Source organism: Furipterus horrens, unplaced genomic scaffold (genome assembly GCF_987537825.1).
Source record: "Furipterus horrens unplaced genomic scaffold, mFurHor1.1.pri manual_scaffold_13, whole genome shotgun sequence".
In the NCBI taxonomy this organism is placed as follows: Eukaryota; Metazoa; Chordata; class Mammalia; order Chiroptera; family Furipteridae; genus Furipterus; species Furipterus horrens.
In genome coordinates this window covers 50,738,765-50,763,643 of record NW_028327183.1, presented here as the reverse complement: position 1 = coordinate 50,763,643, position 24,879 = coordinate 50,738,765, and the positions used below count along the sequence as shown (strand labels likewise).

At 50.6% G+C, this 24,879-nt stretch overlaps 2 protein-coding genes across 2 annotated transcripts; both read left to right on the top strand.

Moving 5' to 3' along the window:
• Positions 1–9,204: 9,204 nt before the first annotated feature.
• LOC149995167 (kallikrein-7-like) lies at positions 9,205–13,295 on the top strand. Its single transcript, XM_090259136.1, has 5 exons — positions 9,205–9,277; positions 9,749–9,902; positions 10,000–10,247; positions 10,820–10,956; positions 13,140–13,295. The coding sequence occupies exons 1-5, from the start codon at positions 9,205–9,207 to the stop codon at positions 13,293–13,295; spliced, it is 768 nt and encodes a 255-aa protein (XP_090115262.1).
• Positions 13,296–21,486: 8,191 nt separating this feature from the next.
• On the top strand, positions 21,487–24,564 carry LOC149995166 (kallikrein-7-like). Its single transcript, XM_090259135.1, has 4 exons — positions 21,487–21,614; positions 22,082–22,235; positions 22,405–22,652; positions 24,416–24,564. The coding sequence occupies exons 1-4, from the start codon at positions 21,509–21,511 to the stop codon at positions 24,562–24,564; spliced, it is 657 nt and encodes a 218-aa protein (XP_090115261.1). The 5' UTR covers positions 21,487–21,508.
• The last annotated feature ends 315 nt before the right edge of the window (positions 24,565–24,879 follow it).

Genomic DNA, 24,879 nt, shown 5'->3' with positions numbered 1-24,879 from the left:
TCCCAGGGCTCTGGCGCCAGCGCATTCTCGCCCCACCAGGCAGACCAGGGACCGGGGGCTGGCGCTGAGGGGCGGGAGCAGAGGTCAGGGCCCTGCTCAGCTCAGGAATGTGCTGCGTCCTGGGGCCTCTGCTTTGGCCAATTTTCTTGTCCTCATTCCCTCTCATACGTGGTCTACACCCTACACCCCAACTCTGACCAGCCTGCGGACACTGTTCAGGTGGAACCTCAGAGGTGTTTTTAAGCTTGAACCCAACCCAATCAATAATATATGCGCAGGAATCAAAAAAGAGGGCTCTCCTAATTCCTGCCACTGAACGTTTACTGTTTCACTTAGATTTCTACACGTATTATGTATCTGTAACAAAAGTTTCTGGATTAAGCATTATGTAATGTAACCTTCTATTTGCTCTATTAAATCCTAAGCAATTGTTCCTCTTAGTTCAATGAGATCATTTCTCCTTCTTTTATATGTGGTCGGCAGCCGTCCGTCTCGAGAGACGATGGTGTAGCTTCCTAAGAGTCTATCTGCACCGCCGAGAATGGCTGTGCAGTCCGACTCGGGAGTGACATGGTATCTGTCTCCTCCCGTGTTGAATCGACATCATGCGATGACGCTGAAGCTACAGAGCCTGGGCAGGGTAATATGGAGGGTCTGCTGTTGCCCATGCATCAGACCCCCCCTCTCTTCGCAGCTGAAGGGTCCAAGGGAAAGACGGAGTCGATACAGCTTGGGTTCAGGTGCGCCGCAGGAGTTGCCGGTGTTGACTACAACGTCAAACCGCCTTAGGGACTCCGGCTCCGGATTTTCTGTCGGGGTTTACTCCCTTAGCCTTTCCCCTGAAGAGGTATGCCGCAAGGCAGCGGAGGTTTTTTGGAGTCAGAGTTTTCCTTCTCTGATGTGCCCTGACTGGAAGATCGAACCAGCGACACTTAGCTCGCAGGCCGACGCTCAATCCACTGAGCTAAACCAGCCAGGGCCCCTTTTATATGTACTGTTGCCTAATACTCTAAACTATCTTTCTTTTAATATTTCTTTTTTTGATTTAAGTGATCTCAATTACTTGGAGTAGACTTGAATCACTCCTTATAAGAACGAAGGGATGATTTCTTTGTATATTCATCTTTCCTCATTGTACTCATCCCAGTTACATCCACTGAGCGTTTTCTCTGAGCTCAGAACTGTTCCAGCCTCTGAGGACACGCCGTCAATAAAACAGCAAAAATTCCTTCACAGACGCTCTCCTTCCAGTCGGTGCAGAACTTGAATAAAGAAACGAGAACTTCACTTTATAGTTCTCATGTGGCGGTAAGTGCTTTGGAGAAAAATAAGACCAGAAGGAGAATTAGGCCATTACGGGTCCCCCTTTTTCTCAGCAACCCCTGCAGTTATGGTAGGAAACGTGGTTGGAAAGACCCCATGTGAAGGGGGCATTTAAACAAACTATTGAAGGAGGGGGTGGGTGGGTTCATGTAGCTACTTGGGGTCACCGAATCCTAAGCAGAGTGAACACCAAAATATGTTTCATCCCTCAGTGTGGGGCCACTTTCTTTTCATTCTTTTATTGTTGTTCTGTTACAGTTTTCCCATCCCCCCCCATTGCTCTCCCCTGCCCCTCCCAGCTCCCCCCGTCTCCCACAGTCAATACTCACCCTGTTGCCCAGGTCCCTGGGTCTTTTATATTTATTCCTTGTGAGCCCACTTTTTACCTCAATGCCGACCTCTAATACAATTCTATCTCTCCCACCACCTTTCCCAGAACAGACAATATTGTCGCCCACCCAGGCATTCACCCCTTCGGCCACTTGTCAGAACCCTGACTCAGTTTGGATAACCTGCTCTCCTCACTCTGACCACAGAGGAGCTGCTGCACCAAGCGCAGAGCCATACTCTGCTCTCCAGGGGTTGGTTTAGAGGTGGACAGCTGATGGAGCACGGACCAGTGAAGAGGGAGGGAAAACCGCTGGGTTACTTCTGGGCACAGCTTTCTTCCTTCCAAAGTGAGACACAGGAGGAGTTCCCCTTATTCTGTTAGATGGTGTCCCTTCTGGATACAAATTCTAGAGGTTGTTGGCCCTTGGAACCAGGGAGGGGAGTTATCAATTGACAAAGCCAGAGCCCCACAGATGGACAAACAGACAGATGGAGACAGTCAGGGTGTTTGGTGGGGCCGCTGAGCTGGTGAATTAATGGTCCACGGAGCTGAATCACCTCATGTCATCTTCAGGTTTCCTTTCTGGGTTAAAGTACTTCTTGGTTCCCACAGCCACATTCTTTTTATGAACTCCTCTCCATGTCGTGTCCAAATTTCATATCAAGTCCAGAATTTGGTCCCAAACCATAAATCCCAATCTCATGCTAACAAGACTCTCCACGTGGAATCCTAAGTAACACACGCATCCCTGCCTGCAGTGGTAGCTCTGTCTCCAGTTCTCTTCCCACAACCTGTTCCAGACTCAATCATTTCTGCACTCAGAAAACATACGGAGATCTCAGCTGTGTACCAGGCTGGGCTAGATGCTGAGGACACAGTGGAGCACAGACCTGGATGCAGAGTCCTTCTCTCCAAGGAACACAGTGAAGTAAGAAAGGGAAACAGGATCAACTCCTTGAATAGAAATGTCAGTGTACAACCTCAGTGTGTGCTCTGAAGTACAGGTGCAGGGGGCGGTGAAGGCACTTCCAGGTGGATCTCACCGGGGGGAGGGGGGATAAAGAACTGAGAGTAGAAAGACCAGTAAGCATGAAAGGACTAAAAAATATGAAAGGGGACGGGAAACAGCAGGGACAAAAATCCTGATCTAGAACATGGTAGCCATGGAGCTCAGAGAACAGACATCGTCTGGAACCAGACAACGAAGACCTTGGAGGTCATGGTGAGTTGGTCTTGACCTTGTGCACAATAATGAACCACTTGGACTTTACTCAGAGGACTGACACAAAACCTTTGTGTTTTCCAAATATCAATCTGGCTGCTCTGGGAAGGAAGATACGAAGTGGATTTGGAATCACAAAGGGATCATTGCTGTTGTCCAAGTGAGAGATGAGGGTGACCTGGATCAGGCCCTTTGGGACATGGAGATGGTGGTGAGTGGATGGAGTCAAGATGCGTTCAGGAGAGAAAATCAACAGGCAACAGCGAGGGGTGAGTGGAACTTGTGGTGAGGGAGGTGGAGGTGTTAAAGCTTCAAGGTCTCTCTCTCAATGGACAGTGTTGGCGTTCAAGGAAGGAGAAGGATGGGTCAGACTTTACCAAGAGCTTATGAGAGGGTGAGGAAGACCGCGGTCCCTGATGTCAACCAAAATTCCAGCTGCAGGCTTTACTTTGACACAGCTCCCAACTGCAGCCTCCACACAGTCTGGAGACCCAACCTGTGACCTTAATCTTCACTAGCCCTAACCCTCAATACTGCTTTATTCTGCACCAAGTCCAATGTACACCTCAACGTGGTCTCTACTTCCTAACCAAGCTCCTGACTCCAAGTATCAACTCACACCTCAGCCAAACTTAATCCTGACTCTTGACTTGAACCCTGAACCCATAGTTATAACCCATAGTAAACCTTGTCCCAAACTCTAGACGTCACCGTGGAGGTGTCCCAAACCTGACCCCAAGCATGACTCTGACTTCACCTTGCCTCACTGTCATAGTCCAGGGTGTCCATATTTACATCCTTGTCATGAAACCATCTCTGTTTCCCACCTGACACCGCTCCTAGCACTCTGATTCCAAACCCAGCCCTGTACTCATTCCTAACTCAATTACCACCTGAAATTCTAACCTTTTTCATGCCCAGCTCTTTTCCCCATGCTTTTATCAGCTCTACACACCTTCTTGACTCTTCCTTTCACAAAACTCTTCACATCGTCTACTGGATAGCAACATACTAATGTTGATGCCATGATGAGCCAATAAATCCAAGCTGAGTTCTCAACACTACATGTGAAGGCAAAGGGGAGCATGAAATAAAATGATGAAAGAAAAGTGGGAGGGCACTAGCAGGCACTGAATAAATATTACAGCCTCCCGTGTTCCTCAGGGAATAAAGTACCTTCCACTTCTCATTGTATGTTTAACGCCCTGTGTCAGACATTTGCAGGAACTTGTCACTATTCCTCACATAGATCCAAGGAGCATCGTCTTCCTTGTTTTTATAGCTGAGGAAAAGGAGGTTTAAAGTCGGCGAGGTCCCTTGAGCAAAGTCATTCATCTCAGGAGCCAGAAGAGGCAGAATTCAAAAGCTGGAGACTGTGGACGGTCTCAGCATTGCACAAGCCTATGCTCTGCAAAAGGGATTTTCCCAGATGGTCAGGGTCTCAGTTGACTGAAAACAAATTCAGGACTCCACCAGTCTATTCATGATGCAACCTCCATCAATGGCAAGAATCCCAAATCCCAGTCCTGCCATGACCTTCATTTTAAGCCTAGACTCGTTCCTAAACCCCATCCCAACACCCTCACCTCTACCACCCTGGCCCCCAGACAAAGCTCTTGAACCTCCACCCAATGATTCATCTTTCACCTCATGGTCACACCTGAGAACTGGACAAGGTACACCTCCCCAAGGCCCCTGTCCTTATACAGGGGTTTGGTATGGAAAATGCAGAGGTCAGGAGATTATCACTGGATTGGGGGACAGATTTGGTGAAAGGGCTTTCTAGTAACTGAAGATCTTTCCTCTGTTCACTAGAGCTGGGGGCCCTGGGGGTTCTACCAGTTGGGGGCCATGGGGACCATAAGCTTCATCATCTGTGTCTGGAGCCAAGTTCATTGTCACACCAGGGAATGAGCCTGGCACAGTGCTTTTTGAGGACAGTGTCAGCTTCAACATCGAAGATGAAAAATTAAGAGTCACTTGTAATGTCACAGGAGGCCACCTGGGCCTCAGTACAGCCCCGGATGCCCTTGGTGGGTCCCACAGCCTCCCCGGTCCCCTTACAAGTGCTAGTCAGATGGCCGGACTTGACCTGGCTTTTGCTGCTTCCTGGTGAATCACGTCGCTTCTCTGAGCTGAACCCCAATTACCTCACTGTGATGAATGAGGGGCTCCCTGGACTCCAAATTAACAAAAAAAGGACCTTGCTAGATATCCAGACTTTGAGCTTTAGGGTGAAAAGGAGCTGGGATCTTGACTGGGGCCCTAAGGCAGGATCTGCCTGGTCTCCTGGGTCTGAGGAATCGGGGTCTGGGAAACCTGGCTCCTAGTTTTGTGTGAGGAGGGGTACGAGCTGTGTGTGCAGTGGATCAATGGCTGCAGAGTTTCTACAACATGGTGGGGCACAGAGGACCGTGGGGCTAGGAGTGACTCCGAATTGTGATGAAATGAGGAGAAGCATGAGCAAGAATATTACTACCTGGCAAGTTGGACAAGGTGAGTAACTGAAAGTAACCTCACAAGAGTTCTTCTCATAATTTTTTTTACCTGAGTTGGTTCTCATGGGAAGTCACATTCTAAGGCCTCTAGGTTAGATTAAGTGTAGCTTTGAGCAAGCCCTGTCCTTTGGGTTGTGCATCTGCAATAAACAGAACTTCAAACGTCAGCATGATCTCTTCTCCAGATCTGCAGAGCTAAATACCGATACTGGGAGGAGACGACCCCAACATTCCTCGTTGTTACCTTTCATCTGAATACCTTGGTGAAATATGTACGTGAGATGTTAACTGTCCCGCATGCCCTGTAAAAGAATCATGTATCTCTCCATTACTTTCTAACCAATCCTACTGATGTCATGGCTTTCTTTTTAAGGAATTCCACAAGAGGACATTCACAAGTCATGGCAAAGAATTCCACCTCCTGACTTGTAGAGAGGAGCTGAGAGGTGGGGCGGCTCCAGACAGACTTAATGCAACTGCCCTGCTGTGTTACTTTTTAAAATTTGAGATTGAATATTGATTTGGAGTAGTATGTGGGAGAGAGGGGAACATGATGGAGACTCATGGGGGTGGGTGGCCCCCAAACCCCCGACACTTTCTAACTTGTCACTGACCCAGAGAAAGGATGAGGCTGGGGGCCTGAAAGTCTGGATCTAAGGGAGGTGGGGGCTCTCGGCCCAATATCCTGGATCTGAGAGATGAAGGGACTGGCAACTTGCAATTCAGGGTCAGGGGAAAAAGGGGGCTTGGGACTTGGACTCTTGGGTCTTAGGGTGTGTGGGATGGGGCCCAGGGCTGCCTGTCTGAGAGAGGAGTGTCATGGGGGCCAGTGACCATGGTAGAGTGAGGAGGGACCTGGGGCTTTAACTTTTGTCTTTGCTTCAAGGGGGGCCTGGGGACTTACAGTTCTGGGTCTGAGAAAGGAACATGTTGAAGCCAAGAACTAATGGTATGAGAGAAAATGGTATTGGGTTCCAGGCTCTCGGGTCTAAGACATGTGCGGCCTGGAGGTTTGAAGTCCTGATTCGGAAGAGATGTGATCTGGGTGCACAAACTCTGAGGTCCGAAGGAAAGGCTGGACAGCTGGACTTTTGGGTCTGAGGAAGAAAGGGTTGGAAGTCTTGGTGTCTGTATTTGTGGGAGAAGTGGTCTTTGTTTCCTCTGTGAAGAACATCAGTGTCTGCAGGAGTGACTGCCTGGGTGGGTGACAAAAATGTCTATCACGGGTCAGATGATGGGAGAGAGAAAGAACTGTGTTAGAGGTCAGGACGGAGATAAAAAGTGGTCTTGCACTCAGGAATGAAACATAGTTTGGGATCTCATTTAAAAGTGGGGATCAGCCCTGGCTGGTGTGGCTCAGTGGATTGATGTCAGCCTGGAAACAGAAAGGTTGCCTGTTTGATTCCCAGCCATGGCACATGCCTGCAAATGTGGGCCAGGTCCCCAGTTGGGGTCATGGGAGAGGCAAACACACATTGATCTTCTCTCCCTCTCTTTCTCCCTCCCTTTGCCTCTCTATAGAAGTAAATAAATAAAATCTTTTACAAGTGGGGATCAATTTTATGGTCAGCATGGTGGTCTAGCGAGAGGTTGACCCTGGTTCCCATCTCTCACTCAATGCGAGTGACCAAGGCCTCCCCTGGCCCTCAGCCCCTGTGTGGTCTGAACCCTGCGACGCCTCTGACCCCACTGTCTGCCCTTCTCCTCTTGGCTCATCCAGCTCCAGGCCAAGGTCATCCCTGATAGAACAGTTGAGGTGGCCCCTTTTCTTCTCGCCGCTCTGTTTGCTCTGCGTAGGGTTCACTGATTCCCACGTAGCCACAGGAACTCACCCAGCACCATGTTCAGGATTTTGTTTAAACATCCTCTTCACATGGAGTCTTTCCAACCAACTTTCCTAACATTGTAACTTCAGGGGTTGCTGAGCAAAAGGGGACCCAATAATGACCCAACCCTCCTTCTGGTCTTATTTTTCTCCATAACACTGATAGCCACATAATAAACTGTACATTTGAAATAATTCTCTTCTCCTCCTCCTCCTCCTCCTCCTCCTTCTTCTTCTTCTCCTTCTCCTTCTCCTTCTCCTTCTCCTTCTCCTTCTCCTTCTCCTTCTCCTTCTCCTTCTCCTTCTTCTTCTTCTTCTTCTTCTTCTTCTTCTTCTTCTTCTTCTTCTTCTTCTTCTTCTTCCTCTTCTTCCTCTTCTCCTCCTTCTCCTCCTCCTCCTTCTTTCTTTTTCACTAAACAACACCACTCACTGGAACGAGAGCTTCTGTGAAACAATTTTTGCTCTTTTGTTGTTCCTGTGTCCTCGGGGACAAGAACAGATTCTGCAACAGAGTAAATGCTCAGTGACTATTCTTCAATGAAACAATGGGCAAAGATGAAGATACAAGAAATTCAGCCCACCATTGTTACAATGAAATTGATTCAAATCTACTTCAAAAGGAAACAGATCATATAAATCAGAAAAAAATTATAGTGGAATATTATACAAAAGTATAAAAGAAGAAGTGACCTAAATGTCCTAAGATGCAAAAATTGTGCAATATATTCTATCAAGTAAAATAAAGGTAACATTAGGTAATGTTTAGTACAGACATTTTTGTTACAAGTACATAGAATCTATAAGAATACAAGCGAGCCTTGGGTGGTGTGGCTCAGTGGATTGAGTGCTGGCCTGTGAACCAAAGGGTCTCTAGGTCAATTCCCAGTCAGGGCACATGACCGGATTGTGGGCCAGGTCCCCAGTTGTGGGTGTGTGTGGATCGGTGTTTCTCTTGCACATCAATGTTTCTCTCCCTCTTTGTCCCTCCCTTCCACTCTCTCTAAAAATAACTAAAGAAATAAATTAAAATATCTAAATGAAACAATAAACATTTCGTGGGTGGAGTTAGGAGAGCCTTCTTTTTTGGTTTATACCTACACATTATGGTTTGCGTAGGGTTCAGACTCAAAGGCATGCCTGGGACTCAACCAGAACAAGTGTCCACAGGATGCCAAGAGTTGGCGTGTAGGGGCTAGGCCACCCCTGACAGGAGACAAGGGAATGAAAATTAGCCACAGTGTAGAACCCAGGACATAGGCGATTCCTGAGCTGTACAGGTCCCTGACTCCTGCTCCCTCCTCTCAGCGTCAGCAGTGGCCACCAGGGACCGTGGAGCTAGAATGTGCTGATGCCAAATGCCCTGGGTACCGCCCCAACCTGGCCTCAGAAGCTGGGGAAGAGGTAGGCTGCATGCCTATGGCTCTAGCTGCCTCAAGGGGCCCAGATAAGAACAAATGCAGGTAGAAGCGTCCCAGAGCTGAGTTCACCACACTCCGTGACCCTGGGTTTCGGACGGGGTGGCCGCTATAAGAAGGCCCGTGTTGCACGAGTCTGGTCACTGTGATTCCCAGCCTGGTCTGAAGCCCAGTTCAGGTCAGACCACCACAGGTGAGGAGTGTCATTTGGGGCGAGATTGGTGCCTGTGGACAGACAGGTGACTTTTGTTCCTAAGGGGACAGCAATAGTGGCCTCAACTCCTGGTTGTGAGAAAGAGGGTTTGGGGGTCTGGAATGTTTGGTTTTTTACCTAAAAGTCACTTTGGATACAGAGATATGAATGGGGGAGAAATGGGAAGCTGGATCCCTGGGTTCTGAGTGGAAGGGTATTTCTGGCCAGGACTTCTGAGTCTGCAGAAGCAGAAGGACTCACACTAGGGCTCCTGGGTCTGAGGGAGCAGTAGGGCCTGGGGACCAGGACTCCTTGTTTCTAAACTCTTTGTCTTTCCAGCCCCAACAGAAGACGCCCTTCCTCCGCGTGGCAGCCCACAGAGGGTCCCAGAGGCCACATGGCAGGTCCTCGTCTCATCGCACTGCTGATCCTGCTGCTCTCCTTGGCCCTGGGATCTGCTGGACAAGGAGGTGAGTGCCAGACGGGGAAGCCTGACCCAGCCCCTGAGCCTGTAATTGTCCCCACCTTCCCTCTCCAGGGTCCCCTTTCTGCACGGAGTCCCTGAGGCAAGACCTTCTTCAGTGAAGCAGCTGCCTCCCATGCAGACAAGACCCTCCTGCTGGGAACCCTTTCTTCCTGCTTCCTTCTGACTCCTGGGGTCTCTGTGCCCCCCAGAATGATTCCTGCCCTCAGTATCTCTCCCCTCAGCCTCAGGGGGCACCTCCAGACCAGACGCTTCCCTGGGCTCTGGGCAGACTCCCTCCATCTGCCTCCATCCCTGTCTGCAGCTTCCTCTGCACTGTGCCCAGTTTCTGCCTCTGCCCTGCTCCGTGCCTGCCTGTCTGTCTGTCTGTCTACTGCAGTCTCTGGGAATCCATGCTTTGTGACCTCAGTCTTCCCCTGGTTCCTGCTACCCATGCCTTCTCCTTGTCTCCATCCAGCCAACAACACCGGGGAAAGGATTATTAGTGGAGTTCCATGTCCAAGAGGCAACCAGCCCTGGCAGGTGGCCCTGTGTGAGGGCTATAAGTTCCATTGCTCAGGCGTGCTGATCAGCAAGCAGTGGGTGCTCACGGTCGCCCACTGTCACCTGAGGTACGTGGCAGGGGAACCAAGAGAACCTCGTTTCTCCCTCTGGGGCTTTGTCCCCATCTCTTGGTCACAGTGTCTCTAAGTGCTTTTATTTTTTAAGTGAGTACATTGTGCAAATGGGAAGCGATCTCCTACTTCATGGGGATGTCCTGAGAATCAGGGCGACGGAGTCGTTCATCCACCCTCGGTTTGATGAGGTCACCCACACCCATGACCTCATGCTTGTGAAGCTCAACATGCCAGCGCCTCTGTCACGCACCGTGAGGACCATCGATGTGCCTTCCACCTGCAAACCCCCGGGCACAAGCTGCACTGTTTCCGGCTGGGGCAGCATCGCCAGTGACATAAGTGAGGCTGCCTCTGTGACCCATTAGCCCAGAACCAGCCCCCCCTTTTTATTTCAGACCTAGGTGAGAGGTAACAGACCCAAGATCCCAGACCCCCAACCTCTCCTCCCTCAGATACCAGCATCCGGGCCCCTCAGGCCCTCCTTCCTCAGTCCCAGAAGCCCTGAACTTTAGTTCCCACGTCCTCCAGTCCAATAATCGTTGGATCTCAGGACTGTGTCGCACAAACCCAAGAGTTTTGAACCCCAGTCAACTCCTCACATAGACCAACAATTCGCGTCCCCCAGATGCATCTCCGGAGACCTAGGTATGGAGGCCCCAGCTCCCACCTCCTTCAGAAACACAAGTACTGTCCCCAGGTACCTCCTCCCACAGACCCAAGCACCCAGATCTTCAGTCCCAGGAGTTCAAACACAAGCCCCTTATGCCCTCAGAACCAGCCCTGCAAGAGAGAGATCCCTTTTCATGACCGCCCTCCCCTTCTTCCATCAATGTCCAGGGCCCCCACTCTGTCATCAGCATTCATGGGTCCACCCGACCACGCCGCTAACTGTCCCCTAATTTCCCCAACAGTGTCCTATCCATCCGAGCTCATGTGCTCTGACGTCAAGATTGTCCCCTACGAGTACTGCCGGAACTTTTTCCCGACCTTGCAGAGAAGATACATGACGTGCGCCGCTCCCCCGAACAGACTCTCCTACATCTGCAAGGTGGGTCCCCTCCTCTCCTTCCCTGGGGTCCTGCTTCCTCTCAGCCCAGAGCCCCGAAGTCCCCTCCACCCAGAGCCTGGAGGTCCTGACCTTATCTAGATCTTTTCCTGGTCTCTACTCCGGCCTTTGCCTCTCTGAGAGCAGGAGCCCAGGGGCCTGACGTGGCCCTGGGGGTGGGCACGAAGCTGATGGTTAGAAACTGGAGGTGGGAGAGGGGGTGGGACTAGGGGAAGGGGAGCCAGACGCTGGCTACAAGCACCGTTTTAAGGGGCACCAAATTCAATGACCGAATAAATTCTATTCCAATGAAATATTTGTTAAATAATCCATGAAAAAAATAAAGATAAAAAAGCCGTGGTGAACAAAATACCAACATTTTCAACAAAGTGCGATCCGAATTGACCGGAATTTCCATTTTCCTCGGGCTCCTCTGTGGTTCAGACAAGCACGAGACCAACCCCGTGTTTATCTGAAGTTGCAATACTGGTTTGTCATGGATTTTTTCATATTGAATTTGATTTTTAAGGTATTGCATGAAAATACTCATTGCAATCGCTGAGATGTGCCTGAGGCTAAGTCCTGCTTATAGAGCTTTGTATCTGGTCCTGGTTCTGGGAAAAGAAGGAGCCCCTCCTCCTCGTGTCCCCCCAACTCATCTCGGTACCCACCTCCGTCTCTGAGAACCGTCTTCCCTCATCTCTCCCTGCACCTCAGTTCACGTCCTTGTTTTCCTCTGTGTCCTCTCTGTGTTTTGCCCTGGCTGGTTTAGCTCAGTGGATTGAGCGTCGGCCTGCGAGCTAAGTGTCGCTGGTTCGATCTTCCAGTCAGGGCACATCAGAGAAGGAAAACTCTGACTCCAAAAAACCTCCGCTGCCTTGCAGCATACCTCCTCAGGGGAAAGGCTAAGGGAGTAAACCCCGACAGAAAATCCGGAGCCGGAGTCCCTAAGGTGGTTTGACGTTGTAGTCAACACCGGCAACTCCTGCGGCGCACCTGAAGCCAAGCTGTATTGACTCCGTCTTTCCCTTGGACCCTTCAGCTGCGAAGAGAGGGGGGGTCTGCTGCATGGGCATCAGCAGACCCTCCATATCACCCTGCCCAGGCTCTGTAGCTTCAGCTTCACTGGAGAGGGCACTCCAGCGTCATCGCAAGATGTCGATTCAACACGGGAGGAGACAGATACCGTGTCACTCCCGAGTCGGACTGCACAGCCATTCTCGGCGGTGCAGATAGACTCTTAAGAAGCTACACCATCGTCTCTCGAGACGGACGGCTGTCGACGACCGACCTCTCTGTGTTGTGATCTCCTCTCTTCTCTTCCCTTTCCTCCTCCTCCTCACCCTCCTGACCCCCTCCTTCTTCTGCTCTTTCTCTCTTTCTCCGTCTCTGTGACTCTTATTTTCTCCATCTTTGTCTCCTTCCACATCCCCGACATCTCTGCTTCTCTTTCTCCGTTTTACTTCGCTCTCTTCTCTGCATCCTTCTCTCTGCCTCTGTCTGTTCCCCGTCCATCCGTTGCCCCTTCCTTCTCCCCACTATGTTTGCTCACATCTTCACTCTCAGCTTCCTAGGCAGTGAGACGGTGTGTGTTAGAGGGTTGATGGGACAGGGGTGTATGTTCTAAACAATCAGGGGCCCCGCCTTGCCCCCGACTGCTGTGCGGGCTGTGCCGGGACACAGAGTCCCGCCCTGGGGACAGTCCCGCACTTGGTTTATCACACTCTTCTCGGAGTCTTAAACCGCGTATATTTGAACCCGGTGGGCCGTCCTTTTCTTTTGCACTGTACCCTGTAAACTGGGGCGCTGGTCTGGCCCCTGGTGTGAGGACTGCCCTGCCCCCCATCCCTGGGTCACCGGATGTACCCGATTCCCTGCAGAAAACGCTCCGTGTCCCGGCGCCTTGGCAAAGAGTTCTTCCGGCTTCCGGGAAGCCCCGCCCACTTCCTGTGATTGGTCCCATTGACCAGGCCGTAAGCCAATGTCTGCAGAAAACCTCGTTTCTCCTTTCCGTGGGAGCATCAATTCCTGCTCTCCCATTGGTCCACAGAGACAATGAGTCTCTTCCCATTGGCCAGGGTGGGAGGCTGTGGTCTGGCAGGACCAAGACTTGATCACCTCGGCGTGTCTGAGACCTCAGGGCTGGCTGCTGGGGAGCTAAAGCGAATCCGCTCTCTCCCCTGCAGGGTGACGCGGGGAGCCCTCTGATGTGCGGAGGCTCCCTGCAGGGCCTGGTGTCCTCCGCTTATTTCCCTTGTCCGCCACCATTCGACCCCATCGTCTACACCCGCCTATGCAAGTACCGCAAATGGATACAGGAAACCATGAGAAATAACTGCTAACTTCTCCATACTCCCATCTCTCCATCCCTGTGCCCCGATCAGGAAATTCACAAAAATAAAGACGTCTGTGGTTTACAGCCATATCTGACTTTACCATTGTCTTTTTACTCATTTATTTTAACTGTTGTTCAATTAGAGCCATTTTTGAAATCATATTAAAATGTTAACAATATTCCACGAAAAAATAAAATGATCAAAAACCTATAAATAAAACACAAAACTCAAAAACCTCAGTGCTGGTAAAGGTCCCATGAGACCTGAGGTCTTCATCTGTGGAACTGTAAATTGCTACAACTTTTATAGAAGGAAGGTTATAAGCAAGGTGAAGGCAGAGCCTTAATCATCACTTTTGACCTGGTAATTCTAGTAAATCCAAAAATGCGAGCAATATATGAATTCATTACAGCATTATTTATCATAACAAACAGTAGAAACACCAAACAGTCCCAAGTTATTTGTTTATATAAAAATAAAATGACGTAGGAAAGGATACTAATGAAGCTGTTCAGGATAGTACTTATACAAAATCTTTACTATCATGAAAGAACCCTGATGCCATCTGATGTAAAATTTAGAAGACATAACAATGTATTAGCATGTGATCCTCACTATGTAAAATCAAATATTCACAGAGTAAAATCTGAAAGAGCATATACCAACTGCCTGGGGATGTAGTCATGGGGTGTCTCTTTCCCTCCATTTCTCTTTTGTGCCTGTGCATTTTTATCACCTGAAAAATACAGGTGGGAACCCCTGAAGAGCTCAGGTTGGGGAGAGGAGACATAAGGAAGGAAGACAGGAAAGGAAATACATGTAATTCAGAGCATTCACTCTGTCCCCTCCTGTCCACTGGTCCAGTGGCATGTTCTGTACAGTACCCAGGCTTCAGTTTTCCCCATCCATAAAACGAGAGAGAGAGAGAAGAAAGAGGAGAAGGAGAAGGAAGGAAGAGGAGGAGGAGGGGGATGAGTAGGAGGGGCAGGAGGAGGAGGGGGAGAAGAGGAGGGGGAGGGGAGAGAGGAGGAAAGAGAAGAGGGAGAGAGAGAGGGAAGGAAAGAAGGGAGGGAGAACAGAAATGCCTACTTCATAAGTGTGCAAAGGGCTGGGAAGTGGTTGTGAGCATCTCACAGCTGACACAGTCTGAGAGCAGGAGGAGGATTTCAGGACAGATCATACTGGCTCATACACAGGACACAGGAATGCAAGGAGGACCTGCCACGAGCAAGCACCCTGAGTCTGGAGTAAGACAGGACAATGTGGGTGGATGCTCGGGTCGGTGGGCTCCTGTCCTCAAAGAATACTGCAGAGCAGCCTTTGAAAGAGGAGGGAAGAAGAAGGGGTCCCCTGTGACTCAGAGCCTGGCAGGGTCCCCAGACTCCTGGTACCTTGGGCTCCCAGGGTAGTCACACTGCAGACCCTGCTGACTGAGGTGTTTTCTCCAACCCAGGACTCACCCATCTCAACCATTTTCCCAGTTTTCTTTCACAAACCCCTTCTGACCCTCATTGTCCAGGTCTTTCTTCTTCATATTTCACTTCTCTTTTCGGTCTCCCAATACCCCCACCTAAACACCCCCACATTGCAGAAATTCTACAGACACTAATTTTCTGCAGAGGAGATGAAGACATCTCCTCCCATGAAATGGAGCAACCTGACTGTCAACGCCTCATTCCTCAGACTCAAAAGTCCAGGCATCCAGCCTCTCCTCCATCCCTGAGACTATGCACCCAGATCATGTCTCTCTCGAATCAGGACTTCAAACCTCCAGGCCGCACATGTCTTAGACCCGAGAGTCTGGAACCCAATACCATTTTCTCTCATACCGTGAGTTCTTGGCTTCAACATGTTCCTTTCTCAGACCCAGAACTGTAAGTCCCCAGGCCCCCCTTGAAGCAAAGACAAAAGTTAAAGCCCCAGGTCCCTCCTCACTCTACCATGGTCACTGGCCCCCACGACACTCCTCTCTCAGACGGGCAGCCCTGGGCCCCATCCCACACACCCTAAGACCCAAGAGTCCAAGCCCCAAGCCCCCCTTTTCCCCTGACCCTGAATTGCAAGTTGCCAGTCCCTTCATCTCTCAGATCCAGGATATTGGGCCGAGAGCCCCCACCTCCCTTAGATCCAGACTTTCAGGCCCCCAGCCTCATCCTTTCTCCGGGTCAGTGACAAGTTAGAAAGTGTCGGGGGTTTGGGCCCCACCCCCATGAGTCTCCATCACGTTCCCCTCTCTCCCACATACTACTCCAAATCAATATTCAATCTCAAATTTTAAAAAATAACACAGCAGGGCAGTTGCATTAAGTCTGTCTGGAGCCGCCACGCCTCTCAGCTCCTCTCTACAAGTCAGGAGGTGGAATTCTTTGCCATGACTTGTGAATGTCCTCTTGTGGAATTCTTTAAAAAGAAAGCCATGACATCAGTAGGATTGGTTAGAAAGTAATGGAGAGATACATGATTCTTTTACAGGGCATGCGGGACAGTTAACATCTCACGTACATATTTCACCAAGGTATCCAGATGAAAGGTAACAACGAGGAATGTTGGGGTCGTCTCCTCCCAGTATCGGTATTTAGCTCTGCAGATCTGGAGAAGAGATCATGCTGACGTTTGAAGTTCTGTTTATTGCAGATGCACAACCCAAAGGACAGGGCTTGCTCAAGGCTACACTTAATCTAACCTAGAGGCCTTAGAATGTGACTTCCCACGAACCGGCTCAGTTAAAAAAAAATTTACAATCTGAATATCTTGTGAGGTTACTTTTTGTTGCTGACCTTGTCCAACTTGCCAGGTAGTGATATGCACGCTCACGTTTCTCCTCATTTCATCAGAATCCAGAGTCACTCCTAGCCCCACGGTCCTCTGTGTCCCCCCCCCCCCCCATGCTGTAGAAACTCTGCAGCCATTGATCCACTGCATATAGACTTTGTTCCCCTCCTCACACAAAACTAGGAGCAAAGTTTCCCAGACCCTGATCCCTCAGACCCAGGAGACCAGGAAGATCCTACTCCAGGGCCCCAGTCAAGGTCCCAGCCCCTTTTCATTGTAAATCCCAAAGTCTGAATGTCCTATGAGATGCTTTCTTTGTTAATTTGGAGTCCAGAGAGCCCCTCATTCATCACAGTGAAGTAATTGGAGTTCAGCTCAGAGACGTGATGTGATTCACCAGGAAGCAGCAAAAGCCAGGTCAAGTCCGGCCATCTGACTAGCACTTGTAAGGAGACCGGGGAGGCTGTGGGACCCACCAAGGGCATCCTGAGCTATACTGAGGCCCAGGTGGCCTCCTGTGACATTACAAGTGACTCCCAATTTTTCGTCTTCGATGTTGAAGCTGACATTGTCCTCAAGGACCACTGTGTCAGGCTCATTCCCTGGTGTGACAATGAACTTGGCTACAGACACATATGGTGGAGCCTATGGTCTTCATGGCTTCCGACTGGTAAGGACCTCCAGGGCCCCCAGCTCCAGTGAGCAGAGAAAAGACCTTAAGTTACTAGAAAGCCCTTGCAGCAAACCTATCCCCCAAGCCAGTGATAATCTCCTGACCTCCACATTTTTCATACCAAACTCCTATATGAGAACAGGGGATTTGGGGGGCCATACCTTGTCCAGTTCTCAGGTGTGGTCATGAGCTGAAAGATGAATCACCAGGTGTAGGTTCAGAAGCTACATCTGGGGTGAGGGTGGTAAAGGTGAAGGGTGTCAGGATGGAGTTTAGGAACAAATCTGGGCCTAAAATGAAGGTAACCGCAGGACTGGGATTTGGGTTCATTGCCAATGAAGGAGTTTGCATCAGGCATTGACTGGTAAGGTCCTGAATTCGTTTTTAGTTAACTGAGACTCTGATCATCTGGGAGGGTGTCTCAGGAAAATCCCCTTTGCAGAGCATAGGCTTGTGCAATGCTGAGACCGTCCACAGTCCCCAGCTTTTGAATTCTGCCTCTTCTGGCTCCTGAGATGAATGACTTTGCTCAAGGGACCTCGCCGACTTTAAACCTCCTTTTCCTCAGCTATAAAAACAAGGAAGACAATGTTCCTTGGATCTATGTGAGGAATAGTGACAAGTTCCAGCAAATGTCTGACACAGGGCGTTAAACATACAATGAGAAGTGGAAGGTACTTTATTCCCTGAGGAACACGGGAGGCTGTAATATTTATTCAGTGCCTGCTAGTGCCCTCCCACTTTTCTTTCATTATTTTATTTCATGCTCCCCTTTGCCTTCACATGTAGTGTTGAGAACTCAGCTTGGATTTATTGGCTCACCATGGCATCAACATTAGTATGTTGCTATCCAGTAGACGATGTGAAGAGTTTTGTGAAAGGAAGAGTTAAGAAGGTGTGTAGAGCTGATAAAAGCATGGGGGATAGAGCTGGGCATGAAAAAGGTTAGAATTTCAGGTGGTAATTGAGTTAGGAATGAGTACAGGGCTGGGTTTGGAATCAGAGTGCTAGGAGCGGTGTCAGATGGGAAATGGAGATGGTTTCATGACGAGGATGTAAATATGGATGCCCTGGACTATGATTGTGAAGCAGCTTGAAGTCTGAGTCATGCCTGGGGTCAGGTTTGGGACACCTCCACAGTGACGTCTAGTGTTTGGGACAAGGTTTAGTATGGGTTATAACTATGGGTTCAGGGTTCAAGTCAAGAGTCAGGATTAAGTTTGGCTGAGGTGTGAGTTGATACTTGGAGTCAGGAGCTTGGTTAGGAAGTAGAGACCACGTTGAGGTGTACTTTGGACTTGGTGCAGAATAAAGCAGCATTGAGGGTTAGGGCTAGTGAAGATTAAGGTCACAGGTGGGGTCTCCAGCCTGTGTGGAGGCTGCAGTTGGGAATTGTGTCAAAGTAAAGCCTGCAGCTGGAATTTTGGTTGACATCAGGGACCGCGGTCTTCCTCACCCTCTCATAAGCTCTTGGTAAAGTCCGACCCATCCTTCTCCTTGAACGCCAACACTGTCCGTTGAGAGAGAGACCTTGAAGCCCTAACACCTCCACCTCCCTCACCACAAGTTCCACTCACCCCTCGCTGTTGCCTGTTGATTTTCTCTCCTGAACGCATCTTGACTCCATCCACTCACCACCATCTCCATGTCCCAAAGGGCCTGATCCAGGTCACCCTCATCTCTCACTTGGACAACAGCAATGATCCCTTTGTGGTTGCAAATCCACTTCGTATCTTCCTTCCCAGAGCAGCCAGATTGATATTTGGAAAACACAAAGGTTTTGTGTCAGTCCTCTGAGTAAAGTCCAAGTGGTTCATTATTGTGCACAAGGTCAAGACCAACTCACCATGACCTTCAAGGTCTTCGTTGTCTGGTTCCAGACGATGTCTGTTCTCTGAGCTCCATGGCTACCATGTTCTAGATCAGGATTTTTGTCCCTGCTGTTTCCCGTCCCCTTTCATTTTTTTTAGTCCTTTCATGCTTACTGGTCTTTCTACTCTCAGTTCTTTATCCCCCCTCCCCCCGGTGAGATCCACCTGGAAGTGCCTTCACCGCCCCCTGCACCTGTACTTCAGAGCACACACTGAGGTTGTACACTGACATTTCTATTCAAGGAGTTGATCCTGTTTCCCTTTCTTACTTCACTGTGCTCCTCGGAGAGAAGGACTCTGCGTCCAGGTCTGTGCTCCACTGTGTCCTCAGCATCTAGCCCAGCCTGGTACACAGCTGATCTCCGTATGTTTTCTGAGCGCATAAATGATTGAGTCTGGAACAGGCTGTGGGAAGAGAACTGGAGACAGAGCTACCGCTGCAGGTAGGGATGCGTGTGCTACTTAGGATTCCACGTGGAGAGTCTTGTTAGAATGAGATTGGGATTTATGGTTTGGGACCAAATGCTGGACTTGATATGAAATTTGGACACGACATGGAGAGGAGTTCATAAAAAGAATGTGGCTGTGGGAACCAAGAAGTACTTTAACCCAGAAAGGAAACCTGAAGATGACATGAGGTGATTCAGCTCCGTGGACCATTAATTCACCAGCTCAGCGGCCCCACCAAACATCCTGACTGTCTCCATCTGTCTGTTTGTCCATCTGTGGGGCTCTGGCTTTGTCTGTTGGTAACTCCCCTCCGTGGTTCCAAGGGCCAACAACCTCTAGAATTTGCATCCAGAAGGGACACCATCTAACAGAATAAGGGGAACTCCTCCTGTGTCTCACTTTGGAAGGAAGAAAGCTGTGCCCAGAAGTAACCCAGCGGTTTTCCCTCCCTCTTCACTGGTCCGTGCTCCATCAGCTGTCCACCTCTAAACCAACCCCCGGAGAGCAGAGTATGGCTCTGCGCTTGGTGCAGCAGCTCCTCTGTGGTCAGAGTGAGGAGAGCAGGTTATCCAAACTGAGTCAGGGTTCTGACAAGTGGCTGAAGGGGTGAATGCCTGGGTGGGCGACAATATTGTCTATTCTGGGAAAGGTGGTGGGAGAGATAGAATTGTGTTAGAGGTCGGCATTGAGGTAAAAAGTGGGCTCACAAGGAATAAATATAAATGACCCAGGGACCTGGGCAACAGGGTGGGGATTGACTGTGGGAAAGGGGGAGCTGGGCGGGGCTGGGGAGAGCCATGGGGGGGGATGGGACAACTGTAACAGAACAACAATAAAAGAATGAAAAGAAAGTGGTCCCACACTGAGGGATGAAACATATTTTGGTGTTCACTCTGCTTAGGATTCGGTGACCCCAAGTAGCTACATGAACCCACCCACCCCCTCCTTCAATAGTTTGTTTAAAAGCCCCCTTCACATGGGGTCTTTCCAACCACGTTTCCTACCATAACTGAAGGGGTTGCTGAGAAAAAGGGGGACCCGTAATGGCCTAATTCTCCTTCTGGTCTTATTTTTCTCCAAAGCACTTACCGCCACATGAGAACTATAAAGTGAAGTTCTCGTTTCTTTATTCAAGTTCTGCACCGACTGGAAGGAGAGCGTCTGTGAAGGAATTTTTTGCTGTTTTATTGACGGCGTGTCCTCAGGGGCCGGAACAGTTCTGAGCTCAGAGAAAACGCTCAGTGGATGTAACTGGGATGAGTACAATGAGGAAAGATGAATATACAAAGAAATCATCCCTTCGTTCTTATAAAGAGTGATTCAAGTCTACTCCAAGTAATAGGGATCACTTAAATCAAAAAAAGAAATATTAAAAGAAAGATAGTTTAGAGTATTAGGCAACAGTACATATAAAAGAAGGAGAAATGATCTCATTGAACTAAGAGGAACAATTGCTTAGGATTTAATAGAGCAAATAAAAGGTTACATTACAGAATGCTTAATCCAGAAACTTTTGTTACAGATACATAATACGTGTAGAAATCTAAGTGAAACAGTAAACGTTCAGTGGCAGGAATTAGGAGAGCCCTCTTTTTTTATTCCTGCGCATATATTATTGATTGGGTTGGGTTCAAGCTTAAAAACACCTCTGAGGTTCCGCCTGAACAGTATCCGCAGGCTGGTCAGAGTTGGGGTGTAGAGTGTAGACCACGTATGAGAGGGAATGAGGACAAGAAAATTGGCCAAAGCAGAGGCCCCAGGACGCAGCACATTCCTGAGCTGAGCAGGGCCCTGACCCCTGCTCCCGCCCTTCAGCGCCAGCCCCCGGTCCCTGGTCTGCCTGGTGGGGCGAGAATGCGCTGGCGCCAGAGCCCTGGGAGAGCGGCCTCAGAAGTGAAGGTGCGGGTGGGATGCGGGCTGTGGGTTTGGCTGCCTCAGGGCTCCCAGGTGACAGCAGATGCATGTAGAGGCGCCACAGAGCAGACAGCACGTGCCCTCCGGGACCCGGGGGCTCTGGGCTGTGCTATAAGAGCAACGCTCTGCTCGGGGCTGGACACAGTTGGATCCCAACTGACTCTGAAGACCCAGCACCGGTGAGAGGGCATTGCACTCTGGGTGGGCAGGTGCGTCTGCATGGACAGCGGGTTCTCGCCCCTAAGGAGAGGGCATAGGGGCTGAAGGTGTGGTTGCAAGAAGGAGGCGTTGGGGGTGCAGTTTTTGGTCTTTTGCTTAAAAAACAGCAGGGGATACAGAATTATGAACTGGGAGGGAGAGAGTCTGGTCCCCGGGTTCTGAGTGGAACGGTGTCTCTGGCCAGGACTTCTGAGTCTGCAGAAGCAGAAGGACTCACACTAGGGCTCCTGGGTCTGAGGGAGCAGAGGGGTCTGGGGACCAGGGCTCCCAGTTTCTGAACTCTTTGTCTTTCCAGCCCCAACAGAAGACATCCTTCTTCCATGTGGCAGCCCACAGAGGGTCCCAGAGGCCACATGGCAGGTCCTCGTCTCATCGCACTGCTGATCCTGCTGCTGTCCTTGGCCCTGGGAGCTGCTGAACAAGGAGGTGAGGACCAGACGGGGAGGCCTGACCTTGCCCTAGAGCCTGTAACTGTCCCCACCTTCCCTCTCCAGGGCCCCCTCTCTGCACAGAGTCCCTGAGGCAGGACTCTGCTTAGTGAAACAGCTGCCTCTCATGCAGAAAAGAGCCTCCTGTTGGGACCCCTTTTCTCCTGCTTCCTTCTGACTCTCGGGGTCTCTGTGCCCCCCAGGCTGCTTTCTGCCCCCAGTGTCTCTCCCATCAGCCTCTGAGGTGGCCTCCAGACCAGAAGCTCCTCTGGGCTCTGAGCAGACTCCCTCCACCTGCCTCCATCCCTGTCTGAGGCTCCTCAGCACTGTGCCCAGTTTCTGCCTCTGCCCTGCTCCATGCCTGTCTGTCTGTCTGTCTTTCCACAGTCTCTGGGAATCCATGCTCTGTGACCTTAGTCCTCCATTGGTGCCTGCCACCCATGCCTTCTCCTTGTCTCCATCCAGGCAACAACACCGGGGAAAGGATTGTTAATGGATTTCCATGTCCAAGAGACCACCGGCCCTGGCAGGTAGCCCTGTTTCGTGACAACATATTCCATTGCTCAGGCGTGCTGGTCGGCAAGCAGTGGGTGCTCACGGTCGCCCACTGCGAGATGAGGTAGGTGGCAGGGGAACCATGGGGTGTCATCTCCTCTCTATGGGTTCTTGTCTACCTCTCTCACTTGCCTGTGTTCCCTTAACTCTGGGCTATGTTCTCCTCTCTCTGGGGCTTTGCTCTCATCTCTTAGTCCCAGTATCTCTTCTGAATGTTGCTTCTTTTTTTGAAGTGAGTACGTCGTGCAAATGGGCAGCGATCTTCTACTTGATGTAGATCTTGAGGAGATCAAAGCTACGGAGTCCTTCGTCCACCCCCAGTATGACCCTCTCACAAACATTCATGACCTCATGCTTGTGAAGCTGAGCAGCCCAGCCCAGCTGTCACCAACTGTGAGCACAATCGATGTGCCCTCCATGTGCCCGTGCCCTGGGGCCATGTGTACTGTCTCTGGCTGGGGCATCACCGCCCCTGGTGCAGGTGAGGCTGTCTCTGTGGCCAAGTGGCCCAGGCCTGGCTCCCTTTTTCCTCAGACCCAGGAAGCAGGGAACAGACCTAAAATCCCAGAGCCCTGAGTCCCTTCGCCTTCTGACCCAGTCACCCAGCACCCACGCATCCAGGCCCTCCACCATCACACCCCATAACCCTGACCTTAGAACTTCTCCCTCATTCCCATAATCTTTGGATGCCAGGCCTCGATCCCACCGACCACAGCTACCTCCTCACACAGACCAAGGATTCCTGTCCCCAGATGCATCTCCAGAGACCTGGTATTGAGGCCCCAGCTCCCACCTCCCTCAGAGGCACCAGTACTTGCCCCCAGGTAGCTCCTCCCACAGACCCAAGCACCCAGACCCTCAAGCTCTTCCACCCTCAGACCCAGGGTTCAAACACAAGCCCCTTCCAGCATCAGAGCTAGCACTCCAAGAGAGAGGTCCCTTTCATGACCACAGGATTGAGTCACCCAGTCCCACCTTTTGCAATATTTAGGGCCCCCACCCTGTACATCATCATTCAGGGCCCCTCTGGACCAAGCCACTAACTGCCCCCTAACTTCCCCAACAGTGGTGCATCCATTACAACTCATGTGCTCTGACCTCAGCATCCTGCCTCCCAGAGAGTGTCAAAAGCCTTACAACCTTATGCTGAAAAGATACATGTTGTGTGCTGCTGCCACGGATGGAAGCTCCCAAACCTGCAAAGTGAGTCCCCTCTTCTGTCCAGGGTCCTTCTCGCTCTCAGCCCAGAGCCCCCAGAGCCTCGGCCTGACCCCGGTGCTGAGGCTCCCCTCCTCCTTACCAAGATCCTTTCCTGGTCTCTACTCTGTCGTCTGCCTGGCTGAGAGCAGGAGCCCAGGGGGCTGCCGTGGCCCTGGGGGTGGGCACGAAGCTGAAGGTTAGAAACTGGAGGTGGGAGAGGGGGTGGGACTAGGGGAAGGGGAGTGAGGCGCTGCCTACAAGCAGTGACCTTAAGGGGCACCAGAGCTCAATGACCGAATAAATCCTATTCCAATGAAATATTTGTTAAATAATCCATGCAAAAAAAAAAAAAAAAAAAAAAAGCCGTGGTGAACGAAACATCAACATTTTCAACAAAGAGCAATTTAAATTGACTGGAATTTTCGTTTTCCTCGGGCTCCTCTGTGGTTCGGCACAGCACGGGACTGGCCCCGTGTTTATCTGAAGTTGCAATACTGGTTTGTCATGGATTTTTTTTCCTATTGAATGGATTTTCAAGGTATTGCATTAAAATATTCATTGCAGTCACTGAGATGTGCCCGAAGCTGGTGTCCCGCTTACATATCTGTGTTTCTGGTCCTGGTTCTGGGAAAAGAAAGAGCCCCTCCTCCTCTTGGCCCCACTTTGCATCTCTGTGCCCCCCCCCCCCATCTCTGAGAACCGTCTTCCCTCATCTCTCCCTGCACCTCAGTTCACGCCCGCTTTTCCTCTGTTCTCTCTGTGCTGGTTTCCCCTCTCTCTCTCCCTCTGTCACGCTTTTATCCCCCCATGGCTGCCTCTTTCCACACCCCAACATCTGCTTCTCTGTCCCCCTCTTTCTTCCCTTTCTTCTCTCCATCCTTCTCTCTCCCTCTTTGTCTCTCATCCTTTACCTGTTAGTGCGCCCACTCTCTCTGCTCACGTCTGCACCCTGGACCTTGAGGGGCGGTGAAACGGTGCGCGTTAGAGGGGTTATGGGACAGGGGTGTGTGCTCTAGATGTCAGGGTTCCTCTCATCCCCGCCAGGGCCCGATTCGTCCCTGTGCGCGCTGTGCCCGACACGGAGCCCGCACCGGGCAGCCGCGCACTTGGCGCACCGCGCGCCTCCTGCCGTCTCCAACTGCATGTGTTTGAACCTGGTGGTCCGGACGCTTATTTCCCACCCTGCCCTGTAGAGTAGCGTTAGTCCTGGCCCTGGTTTCCAGGACTGCCCTGTCTCCCATCGCTGGGTAAGGAGACGTTCCGATTCCCTGGAGATAACGCTCCTTCTCTCAGCGGCTTCGCAGACTTGTCCCGGGAAAAGAAAAAAATAAGAATGGGGCTCGGTCTTCCTGACGGCTCCACCCCCTTCCTGTGATTGGTCCCATTGGCAGGGTGTATTAGCCAATGGCTTCAGAGAACCTTGTTTCTCCTCTCCGTGGTAGCGTGATTTCTGTTCTCCCATTGGTTGACCGAGACAATGAGTCTCTTCCCATTGGCCAGGGTGGCAG